Source organism: Pleurodeles waltl, chromosome 6 (genome assembly GCF_031143425.1).
Source record: "Pleurodeles waltl isolate 20211129_DDA chromosome 6, aPleWal1.hap1.20221129, whole genome shotgun sequence".
Taxonomy (NCBI): Eukaryota; Metazoa; Chordata; class Amphibia; order Caudata; family Salamandridae; genus Pleurodeles; species Pleurodeles waltl.
The window spans coordinates 180,523,679-180,536,385 of record NC_090445.1 but is presented as its reverse complement, the minus strand read 5'-3'; the positions used below and the strand labels follow the sequence as shown (position 1 = coordinate 180,536,385).

The 12,707-nt window shown below is 46.4% G+C and overlaps 1 protein-coding gene across 2 annotated transcripts in view; it reads right to left on the bottom strand.

Annotated features, from left to right (window-relative positions):
• The window catches only part of NBR1 (NBR1 autophagy cargo receptor), a 751,844-nt gene that overhangs the window by 463,868 nt on the left and 275,269 nt on the right, over positions 1-12,707 (bottom strand). For both annotated transcript variants that reach the window (XM_069237768.1, XM_069237769.1), the window contains exon 14: positions 958-1,033. In XM_069237768.1, coding sequence (XP_069093869.1) covers positions 958-1,033 — 76 coding nt within the window. The remainder of the gene's footprint in view (positions 1-957; positions 1,034-12,707) is intronic.

Below are 12,707 nucleotides of genomic sequence, written 5' to 3'. Positions count from 1 at the left end.
TATGCTGGGGAAGAATCTGCTGGCGCAAACCCGATTGCTATCCACCTCGGATCTATGGGGCCCAAAGGCACTCTGAGGACTCGGTTGAGGCACAAAATGTTCTATACATGGTCAGGCAAAACTCAGAGCTATTGCAATGCTGCTGTCCCTTGCTGATTGGGCTGGATCAGGACTAGTGGAGGTGCTGGTTCCAGGCCTGGAGACTGACTTCATGGCTTGAAGGTTCCCGTAGCATTGCATGACTCCAAATGATGGGAGTGGCAGGATGAAGGGGATTTTTTAAAGTTTTTATGAGACTTCCATGACTTACCTGAGAAACTTGACTTTGAAGATGACTGGTCACAGGAATGATCAAGGGACCGAGAGCAAAACCGTGCTCATGACTTTGACTGAGTATGCAAGTTAAGCCTTCCGATTCTGAACGGACTTCCTATTCAGCAGTCACACAACTTCAAGTCATGTTTGGTGCCAAGGTACAAGAAACAGTCGTTGTGGGTGTCAGTAACCAACATCTGTTGATTACAGGCACAACATAGTTTAAACTCTTGTTTTATGGGGTGAGATGTTGCACACTGCAGAATTTTTGGAGGGAAAGAAATCTGTCAGGTATGACAGGATTTGAAAGCTTCTGATCAGCGGGAGTGGGGAGGAAGGAACTGATGTAAGCATGCAGAAGTGGTGCATAAATAGGGGCTCTAGTGCAATTTCCGGCTCAGGACAGATCTGTTATAGAGCCACATGACAATACCTACCGACCTGCAAGGGAGCTGCTAAACAAATGTCTAAATCCAGTCTGATGCCTGGGACTATTCATAAGGTATGACTGATGCCAAACCAGCATTAACTCTTCTCTTTTAGTTTGCAAGATGTTTGTGTTGGCTCGGGATACCTCGCAGAATTTCACAGACACTGTCCATCAATAGAACAAATACATTCAAGGTTTCAGAAGAGTCTTACCAACAGGTGTGTTGTGAGGTACACGCTCCATCTCTTGAACAATATTGATGTCAAGCAGCTCAAACGAAAGCAGGTCCTAATGAGAAGTAGATGATTTGCATGAGAAAGTGATGTAAATTGGTTTATTTCTTGAAAGAAAGACTATACGACTAGGTTTTTAAATGTGTGCCTAATATTTTAACAGCAGTAATCTGTTATTCAGAAACAAAAGCTCAAAGCTCATGCACTGGCAACTTGAGAAATATGGCACAAACAAGCATTGACCAAAAAGGTCTAGCCTTGTTTAGCAGAGTGGTTCATAACTATTAATTTTTGTATTGCAAGCAAATGCAACAATATAAGAATACAAAAACATGCCACTTCCTAACTGTAGAGGTAATGTGCTGACAATACAAATTTTTAATAAAAAACAAAAAAAATTAACCACAGCATATCATTTATCAGGCAGATGTTCTTACAATATAGAATAGTACAGAAATCTACTTTAGTTTTAATGTCCATAATAAAAATGTCAGAGGCTGAATTCCTGTAATATGAAGACACAGTTTAAACACTACAACACTAAAGGACAATAGAAAGAAAAACACATTGGCATGGTGAAATGTTGCCCCACCAAACACGCCACTGAATTGCACTTCTTTTTTGATCAGGTGATTAGGAAAAATGCAGTGACTCACACTGCAATAAAGCAAATAGCTGCAGTGAGCTAATGCGTTACCCTGTGCTAAATGCTCTGGCAACTGGAGTAACAGGCATTGGCAAAGCAGATAGTTTTCACATTTATAATGAGTGCTAAGCTTTTCACTTTAAAAAAGCTTGTTTCTAAATCATTGCTCAAAACAGAGAGTAAACCATGTCAAAATACTGGAGGAAATATAAACATTTTACAGAATCTCAAAACAGTACATTGAATTCAATGTTTTCAATCTTTACAAGTGGCATAGTTTATTTGCCAAATAATATTCGCCAAGAAAACTTAAAAATAATAATTGATTGTTAAAATTCAAAGGAAAAAAACTTGTCAAGGCCTAACCTACTTTCCACATGACTCAGAACTGAAACAAATGTTCCATCTATTTGGTCACTCGCAACAGCCCAGGTAGTAGATTAATGGGCATCCAGGAGGAGACATCTCCTTTTCCCTCCAAAGACATAAAAGCGTTTTGTGCCAAGGCCTGCTCTTTCATGCAACATTTGGAACGCAGGAAACATATTAATAACAATCCCTAAAGTCTGCTCTTTAGTCATACCAGAGAAAAAACATACCTGTAGCCATGGTTTTACAGAGAAGGTGGGAGGGGTAGGGAGCAACACTGACAATGATGGGGAAGAGGTTTGTAAAGCAAAGCTGCACGAGAGAGGGAGAACACACATGCACTTCCATAGAGTGCTGGATGAAAAAGAAAAACGTAATTTTGTAAACAAAACCAGTGGTAAAGCATACAATTCATCCATCAAAAGGATGCTAACGAAGCTATGCTCCAGGGGATAGACAAACACAATCAAAGCCATCGAATAGGAAGCAAGAAATCAGACTAGCAAGAAAGTCAACCAATGGGGAGCAATGGTTGGCTCAAAACCCAAAGTAAGTTTATGTTTTTAGGATGGCCCAAAAGAGGTATTTCGGTAACTGTCAGCTAAAAGCTGCCTGCAGGCGAGACCTAAAAGTGACAGACAGCTTAACACAACAGTGCATTAACCCCTCTGGTGCCCTGGACATAATGGTTACGTCCTGGGAAGCACCGCTTGCGTGCCGAGGACGTAACCGTTAAGTCCAGTTATGGGCCCTTGGGGGAAGCCCCAGTTGGCCAAGCACCCTCCTCCCCTGGGCAGGGATGGAAGGGGAATTGCTTCCCTTCCAGCCCCACCCCCGACCCGCCCGTGGCATCTTCCAGCGCAGATCGGAGGAGAAATGCAAAAGCATTTCTCCTCCGATCACGTGGAGGGGGTGAGAGAGGCATGAAAGGAGAGAAAAGGTCTTTCCTCTCCTTTCATGTCTCTATCCGCATTTCTGCTGCCCAGGGGGGCACTTTATTTTTAGGCCATTTCTGCCCCCTTTGGAGGCAGATTGGCCTATTATAATTAGGCCGAACCCTGGACACCAGGAATCTTTTAAAAAAAAATGTTTATATGTGGGGTGCAACCCCTTAGGCAAGGGTCGCTCGGTGCAAACATAAATCTAGGTCATTTCTGTCCCCCTTGGGGCATATTAGCCTATTTTTACTAGGCTAATATGCCCTCAAGGGGGGCAGAAACCACTAGACAAAAACCAAGCCTTTTTTTTTTTCAGTTTCACATGAGGGGAGAGACCCCTTAGGCAAGGGTCACTCGCCTGTGGGGCAAATTTGTTTTTGCCCATTTCTGCCCCCTTAGGGGCAGATCAGCCTACTGTAATCAGGCCGATCTGCCCCCCGGAGGGACAATAACCACCAGATAACAGGGTTTTTAAAAAAAAAATTGAGTCAATTTCACTCAATGAGAGCGACACCTTAGGCCTTCAGACCCCTATTTTTATTAGGCCGATAGAAACCACTACGCCCCGGGGGATTTTTTTCTCCGCCAATTTCACTCAAGTGGCGCGACCCCTTAGGCAAAGGTCGCTCCCCTGGGGGGCAAATTTATTTCAGGCCATTTCTGCTCCTCTTGGGGGCAGATCGGCCTCTTTCTATTAGGCCGATTTGCACCCTGGGCGGGCAGAAACTACTTAGGCATCAGGGATTGGTGTGTGTGTGTATTTTGTTTGGACGGGGGGGGAGCAGCCCCTTGGGCAAGGGTCGCTCCCATGGGGGCAGAAATCCCACCAGAGACAAGGGAAGATGTTTTTTTTCAAACTAAGTGGGGCAGATGGGGCAATTAGCCCCGATCTACACCCTGAGGGGAAAGCGGGCAGAAAGTCTACTAAATGCCAGGGAATTTAAGAAAATTAAAAGAAAATAGTGGGGTGGTGACTACCAACCAGTATGGGCATGGTTAAGCCCCCACCCCAACTGAAGGGGGTAACAGTCTTTCAGCTTTCCCCCTGCACACTAAAACATCTTATTCCGCGGCAAGCAAGAGGACATTTGATTATTTTGGGTTTTAGTTTTACCTTTGGCCAACTCTCAAAATCATTCCACTTGGAATGGTGAGGGCTGCACTTTTTGGACTTTGGGACGCTGCCATGTAGAAGAATCCACAAGACCTAGACACATCTGAAAACTAAACATCTGGGTGAGTCCAGTGTGGTGTGCTTCACATGCACCCCACACCATTTTCTTACCCACAATGCCCTGCAAACCTACTACTTTACTGTTAATCACACATTTCTTTCCACATTTTTGTGATGGAACCTTTAAGAATCTGCAGGAATCCACAAAATTCCTACCACCCAGCATTGTCTCATCTATACCGATAAAAATTCTGCTGCAGCCTACAAATGTTTTTTTTTTTTTTCAAACTGCCTTTTTGGACCCGCTTTGGTTCCCCCTCAATTTCGACATGTTTTTGGCTCTTCCCTGTCACAGGCACATGGCCCACCTACACAAGTGAGGTATCATTTTTACTGGGAGAATGAGGAGAACGTTGGGTGGTAGGAAATTTGTCCCAGTGTGGTGATCCCACACAGAAATGTGGAAAATTTGAGGTTTGCTGTGGATTCTGGGTAAGAAAACACTGGGGGATCCACGCAAGTCACACCTCCCTGGACTCCCTTGGGTGTCTAGTTTTCGGAAATGTATGGTTTTGGCAGGTTTCCATATATGGTTGCTGAGCCCAGGACCAAAAACACATAGTGTTTTGGGGAATTTCCTTTCGTGGGCACTAGGCCTACCCACACATGAGGTACCATTTTTATCTGTAGATTTGTTGGAAAACTGGGTGGAATGAAATGTGTGGCTCCTCTCTGATTTCAGAACTTTCTGTCACCGAAATGTGAGGTAAAGTTTTTTTTTTTTTTTTTTTTTTTACACATTTTGAGGTTTGCAAAGGATTCTGGGTAACAAAACCTGGTGAGAGCCCCACAAGTCGCTCCATCTTGGATTCCCCTAGGTGTCTAGTTTTCAAAAATGCACAGGTTTGGTAGGTTCCCTAGGTACCGGCTAAGCTAGAGATCAAAATCCACAGCTAGGCACTTTCCAAAAAACACATCAGTTTTAAATGTAAAAATGTGATGCGTCCATGTTGCGGTTCCTGTCGCTAATTTCTTGGTCTCCTTCAGGTGGAACCCACAAACTCTGGGTACCTTCTAGAATCCCTAGGATGTTGGAAAAAAGGACACAAATTTGGCGTGGGTAGCTTATGTGGACAAAAAGTTATGAGGGCCTAAGTGCGAACTGACCCAAATAGCCAATAAAGGCCTGGCACCTGAAGGGGAAAAGGCCTGGCAGCGAAGGGGTTAAGAGGGCTGTCGCAAACAATTCTGTGTTTTTATTTTTATTTATGAATTTATTTTTTATTACAAGAAGCTGTAGCTAGGCTAGGCATTAATGCTTGAAGCTTGGCAAAATGATGTCTGTATGTTCTTGTTGTTTCTCTCTATTTAATAACTAAGGGCCATATGTACAAAAAACTAGAATTGCGATTTCCTAATTGTGATTCTTACTGAAGCACAATTAGGAAATCACAAATCCTGATTTAAGAAAACTTACATCTTTCAAGTAGCGATTCCTTGTGGGTAGCAAATTAACCTACCTCATGGATATTAATAAGGTAGGTCACAGTTTCGAGCCATATGAAATGACAGGAATCATCGGGACGGTGACCTGCTGGAATCAGCAGACCCTTTTCTGTGACAGCATGTTAATAAATCATATTTTCTTGTTAACGCAGCCTGTTTTCCTAAAAAGAAAAGCGGATATGCTCAATGTAGGAAAGTCCTCTCTTTATGACATGTTAACTCCACTTTTTGCCTGATGTCAGTGTGCCTAGACTGTTTTCACAGGGAATCTACTTATCTGAACCAAATTGACTGCTCTCTCCTCCAAATTTGGTTGTTGTGGTACTTTATACACCCCACAATTGGCATACTGGTGTACCCCTGTAAGTCTCTGTAGACACAGGCACATAGGTACCCAGGGCACTGGTACATCAGGGGTCTCCCATGGGCTGCAGCATGTATTATGCCACCTAGGGTAGCCCATGCAAACTTTGCATGCACCCTTTCACTGCTGGTCACTACATCAGGTCACTGTAAGCCACCACTCCCATGGTAGGCCCGTTCAGCCCAAAGGACAGGGTGCAGGTCCCTGTGTGTGTGGGCACCCCCTTCATGGGCAGAGCTGCCCCTACGAACTCCAGTTCCAATTCCCTGGACTTTGTAAGTGTGAGGAAGCCATTTTTATCTATGTACTGGTCACTATCTGTGGTCCAGCTACATAATGGTAACTCCAAACCTGAGCATGTTTGGTATCAAACATGTCGGAATCATACCCCAATACTGATTCCAGTATTGGTAGTATGATTCCATGGATTCAGGGGGTTCCTTAGAGGATCCCCCAGTTCTGCTCCAACCAGTCATTCACGGTCCCCCAGGCACAATTCTTCACTCCAGCTCGAGCAAGGGACAGCAAAACAAAGGATTTCCTGTAGGAGAGGGGTGCAACCTCCTCTCCTTTGGAAATAGGTGTTGCTGGGCTGGGGAAGGGTAGCCTCCCCGTGTCACAGGACTCCTTTGAAAGGCACATTGGTGCCCTCCTTGTGAAATCCGGTTTCCACTAGTCTAGGGACCACTGGTCCCTGCTCTGGCACGAAACACACAAAGGAAAGGGGAGTGACCACTCCTCTGTCCATCTCCACCCATAGGGTGGTGCCCAGAGCTCCTCCATGGGGCCACTTGTTCTGCCATCTTGGAAAACCAGATGTGCAGAGGCCCCTGGGAGCATCTGAGTGGGTAGGCCAGGTAGCTGATGTCAGAGACACGTTCTGATAGGTGGTCACCCCAGAAAGTGACCAAACACCATTTTTGGGCTATTTAGGGACTCCCGTGTGGGTGGGTTCCCAGATTCATCATTCAAGATACTGCAAGGAACTCTGCAATGTATCTTCTGCTTCCGGCCTCTGGAACCGCTGATGGGCTACACAGGAACCAGACAAGAATGTCCGCCTAAAAAGGCTTCTTTTTGCAACATTGTTTCCGCGGATTGTGTCCACATTCTGCAACATCGCCAAGGCTATGCATCCTCTAGGGTCGGCAAGACTTCAACTGCACCAAGAAGCAATATGGAATCTCCCTTGGAGTGAAGAATTTACTCCCCTACACCCGCAGGTACCTAAGGCAACAAGTTACAGCTGGTGGAATCTTCTGTCCGTTGGATCTTCAAAGACTCTCTAACACAGGTGGTGGTTCTGAGGGATACTCCTGGGTCCTTCTCTGCCTTCTGTCCATTGTGGGAGATGGTGAGTCCTGGTCTCTGCCACTGGGACAGAACCCCTGGGCACCACAACTGCTGCATCAACCAAGGCTTGCTGCCTTCTGTTCCGAGGGATCTTCAGGCTCCAAGTAGCCTTGGCCCCCAGCACTCTACCTCTCAATGGACAGTCTCCTCTCTACAGTTCCAGCGACGCAGGACTCCTTTTAAGGTGTGCTAACTGGGCCTCACTCCGCCTTACTGTGCCTGCTGCCAGTGGGTTGCTTGTGGGGGCTTCGACTACATCCTGTGGCTCGCCTGCATCCTGAGGGTCAGTCCGGAATTCCCTCCATGGGTCGAGTCCCAAGGACCTTACTGGTCCTCCACACCTCTGCAAAACATGCCACAGCTCTTTTGCATTTGCCTGTGCTTGTTGGTAGTCCTTCAGACCACTGACCTGTCTACAAAATGGAGACCGTTGAGAGACAGTTCGTAGGCAACTTTAGGGACTCCTCTCAACTCCTGAACCCCACAGCTGAACTTCACCCATCACCAATGACCCGGATCTTCAGCTACGGGAAGTGGGATTGGGGGTTCATTGCCTCCTGCCCCACCTGGACACTCCTGCGTGGTCTGGACTATGTCCCCTTCTGCTGCAGAGCCTCCCCGCCCGGAATCCACCCTGTTTCTGCACTTCTCCAACCAAGGAGTTGCCATGTTAACCTGTGGGATGACTGGGTAACTTACCTCTCTGGGGATCTTCTAAGTACTTATCTTTTGAGGTTCTATTCTTCCCCAGCCCTTGGAAAAGTACTCCATACACCCTGGTGAGGGACACCCTTTTGCATTCCATTTTTTTAGTATATGGTTTGGACCCCTTTAGAGCCCTTGGTAATTTATGCTTTTCCTGAGTATGTACTTAAGCAAATATTTTTGAGGTGCCATGAGGAGGCCCCAAAGAGCCAACCGGTCTGGCCCACTGGTTGTGCCAATAGTTTTCAGTCATGCTGCACAGCACAGCTGTGCAGCAGATAAACTTTAAACAAAAAATTGACATGGTTGTTTTTTTTACTTTTTTAGTCAAATTGCAAAAGCATGTTTTTAAATAGCGGGGCTGTGAGATGAAAGACAGGGCAAAAGAAACACAGGGAAGATGGGGCAACCTGGAAGCAACACGAAGACAGCGGTGAAAGAATTACGGAGGAGGGGTAGAGAGACTAAGAAAGCAATACTGGGGCTAGAGGAAGGAGCAACAGATAGGAAAGGAGGGCACGGGTGCTTAGGAATAAAAACAGAGGGTGCAGGGAGGCAAGGATTACAGGTATGGGAAAGCAGTCAGGTGACAGAAAAAGACGATGCGGAGGGAGAGAAAAGTATACTACATAAACAGTTTGAAACACATGCCCTCTCATGGAAAGCTTCACGCAAAATGAAAGAAGCAGTGCTTGAAAAACAAGCAATGGTGAGCCATTCAAAGCAACGGTAAAGGGACAATCCTCAATGGGAGGGACAAATACAAGAATAACACCAGTAAAAAGCAGGCAAATAAGAATGACATGGAAAGCAAACCACTGGTAAGCAATGGGAGGGCTACAAGCCCCTCTTTTTTGTTGGTAAGCCACAACATCCAAGCAATAGACAGCTCATGCGCAGTCTAGAGGCTCGACATAATGACAAAAATCAATTAACAAAGAAAATATAGAAACATAGGTAAATAAATATTTCAAAATGTAGGTGCGCAATCCAAAAATGTAATCATCCAATATTTGAACGGAACTAGTTTTCTAAATATGTAAGATGAGACCACAATGCAGGTATGGCAGAATATGATGTGTACATATGGATTAAAAAAAACATTAAAAGAAAAATAGGCGTAACAGTGGCCACAAATTCCTGACAGTAATGGGGATTGTTTTTAGGCACATGTACATAATCAACATGCCACCACTCAGTGAGAGGAGCCAATCCCTGAGGTCGACCAACCCATTGCCCAATGCTGTATGCTATGGTGAGCGGAAGTGAAATGTGAATTACACTACCAGGAGACAATTGGTCAACAGGGCTAACTGATAGCCTTTGCAGGTATGTATTTTTTAAGAATTATTTTGGAAAAATAAAGTGTCTTGGTTAATGCCACACATAAAAAAAAAAAGAAAGAAAACATTACTGTTGTAAGAAATAAAAAGCTGAAACTGAAAGAAAATCAGAAAAGCAGCTTTCTTAATGAGTGATGCATTCATCAAAAGAGAGCTTGTAATATGGTGCCCGCTAGTGGCCTCTACATTATGCCCAACAACACTAATAACTTAATTCTATGTCGGGACCAGAGGCAAGGATTATGTTGAACTTTCCATTTTTATCTACGCTAGCAGAAATCAACAACAGCTAACAGAAACTACTTTCCCCATGATTCCCAGGGAAAGAATATACAATTCTATGTCAGGACCGGAGGCTTCGTATTATGCTTCTCTCTCTATGCTTTATTTACCACAGCAGCCAATCACAAGAGAGTAACCAAAACAAAACATATCCCATCATTCAATGGGTAACGTCACAACCATCGAGACCTACACTGTATATATAAACTAACGAGGATAAAGCACTTCCTCTTTCTTTGCTGCTGCCGCAGCCAGTTAAGTGCCTTTCAAGTTCTCTCCTGAATTTTGTACTGTTATTTTGAACGCGCGCAACGCGTCTATTGGAACCGTGGAGCGGGAGCGGGAGTTCGCCTACGAGGCTCTGCCCCTGGCGATGATCGGCTTCCTGATCGGAGTACCGGCTGTATTTTGCCCCCACACACACGCACGCACGCACGCACGCATTCGCGCGCGCTCATTCCGTTTTTCATGCCGACCAGCCCCCTTTTCATTAACAGGGCTTGGCGGCATTTTGCAACGGGGTGATCGCACGTGAATTGCAGCCCGGTTCCTTTCTGTTTTTGGCTAGAAACGCTGCGCTCTTGCCGGTGACTCCCACCTTGACCTGCCTTCAGGCTGGGTGATACTCCCTGACGCCCTGGGGCCATCTGGTCGGCCCAGGGTTGAAATAATTGGCATAGGCTCTGCCTAGAGTGCAGCAGGCTGCTCCCTCCACGCTCAACTATCCTTTGGTGCCTTATAGCCTGCTGGGGTTCGCACTCCCCCTTATTGTAGTCTTTGGCTACCTTGATTGCAGTTACCCATACTGCCCTGATCAGGTCTCACTCCTTTGCTTATGAGGAGGAGGATTATTATGGCGAAGACGCCCCTTCTTTGGAAGAGTCCCTTGTGGGTGCCCTTGACAATAGCGTCCAGCTATCCGTAAACAAAGCCTTGACTAAGGCTTTGGGACCCCTGACTCACCACTTTGAAAACTTTGCTCGCCAGAAGGGTTGGGTACCTCCCATCCCCCCGGCTGAAGATGCCCATAAAGACACCCAGGAGAATCGCCCCTCTACCTCCAAGGGCAAGTCTAAACTCCAGAAATGGGCGCATTCAGAAATGTTTGACAAGCTGGCCGCCTCCATTCAATCTGAGCATGGTTATAGCTCAACTAATTTGCAAGAGGTTCAAGATTCGGACACCTCTTCTAATAACTCCCCTCCAAATGTCTCGTCAGATTCTGACTCCGACTCTGCGCGAAGTGTTCCTTCAGTCCCTACTAAGCGCAAGAAGCATTCCAAGACCAAACATCAGGTCCCCAAGGCCCCTCGTCTTCTTAATTTTAAGCCCGAGGACATTGTTCACCCTCGTTCCTCCAGCTGGACTCCTCTCCCGGAGGTAGCGTTGTACATGCAGGAGCATGTTAGAGCTGGCTTCGATAAAGAAGTTCGGGCGAGACTAAAGACGGAATGCCCCAGGCCAGATCTAGAGGGCAAAGTCACCGATACTCCAGATGTCGATCCCACAATGGTGACATTCTTAAAGAAGTGGGCTAAAGACCCTAAGAAGGGCCTTGATCGGGCATGGAGATCATGCCAAGATAAACTACTTGATCTCACCGGCCCCCTAGCAAAAAGTTTGGAGTTAGCCTATGTTTCCAAGGAGTCTAATGCTCCCATTGATCCTGACATTCTTATGGGTTGGGCACAACGTGCCATTTGCCTCCTGGGGAATGCCAATGTGGCGATCTCATCGGAACAACGTCGTTCGATATTGATGCGGGTTGATCCCCAGCTCAATGAACTAGCTTCCTCGGAAGCAGGTCAAGCCGCCCAAGGCCTCCTTTTCGGAGCTCCTTTCCTCAAGGACTTGTCCAAGTTTGCGGCTACGTTTAATTCCATGGATAAGGCGCAGCTTTCCCTTAAGAAGGTCTTCAGGGAGACTCTTTTTCGTAGGGCCGGACGCGGTCGGGCCGCTCGTCAGGCCGCTCTTTCTATCAAGGCCCCAGAAGAGACTCATTCTCCCGTGGCAGAGGTTTCTACAGAGATCAGCAGGCAGAGAATACCTTCTACCCCACACGTCCCCACGCAGGGAGGTCCCGTTTCCGTAGAAACGCCTACAAGGGTCAGCAGGGAAGCTCCCAGGATGCCTCCTCTTCAGGTGAGACTCATTCCTTTTTTGGAGGTTCTGCTGGGGGGCAGGGTCCATACATGTCTGGGGGAATGGCAGAAGATAACCAAGGACCCTTGGGTGTTGGAAACCGCTTGAGGTTTCAAACTAGAGTTCTATCGCTCTCCTGTCCAACCTTTCATTCCTCCCCTTCACCGTTTTTCCCGTCCCGACCAAGAAATCATGAATACGGAAATTCTTGCCCTTCTCAAAAAAGGGGCTATTTGTCGGGCAGACCCTCATCCTCGAGGTTTCATCAGTCCCATCTTTTTAGTAGAAAAGAAGGGCGGCGGTTCAAGACTGGTTCTAAACCTGAAGGATTTCAACGCCTGGTTAGTTTACAGGCATTTCAAAATGGAGGGAATCCACCTCCTAAGAGATGTGCTCCAAGAATCAGATTGGATGGTTCGTCTAGACTTAAAAGACGCATACCTAAGCATTCCGATCTTCCCTCCACATCGACGTTTTCTCCAGTTCTTCTGGATGAACCAATGTTTCGAGTTTCAGGTTCTCCCCTTTGGGCTTTCTTCCGCTCCTTGGTGCTTTACCAAGATGATGCGCCCTGTGGTCGAATCCCTGCGTGGCAAGGGGGTTCGCCTGATCGTCTATCTCGACGATCTGATCATTATGGCTCAAGACCCGTTGGTTCTTCGGGAACACTTGTCCTGGGCAATCAACCTTCTTCAGAGTCTGGGTTTTCTCATCAATCAGCCCAAATCTTGCCTCGTCCCCTCTCAACAGATGGAATTCTTGGGGTTCCAAATAGACTCGATTCGCTCCCTTCTGATCCTTCCTTCCCAGAAGATTCGCAACATCAAGAAGGAGTTGCGTCTTCTGTTGTCGAAACAGAATGTGTCCTTGAGGAGCTTAGCGCGGATGGTAGGTCTTTTGTCCTCCT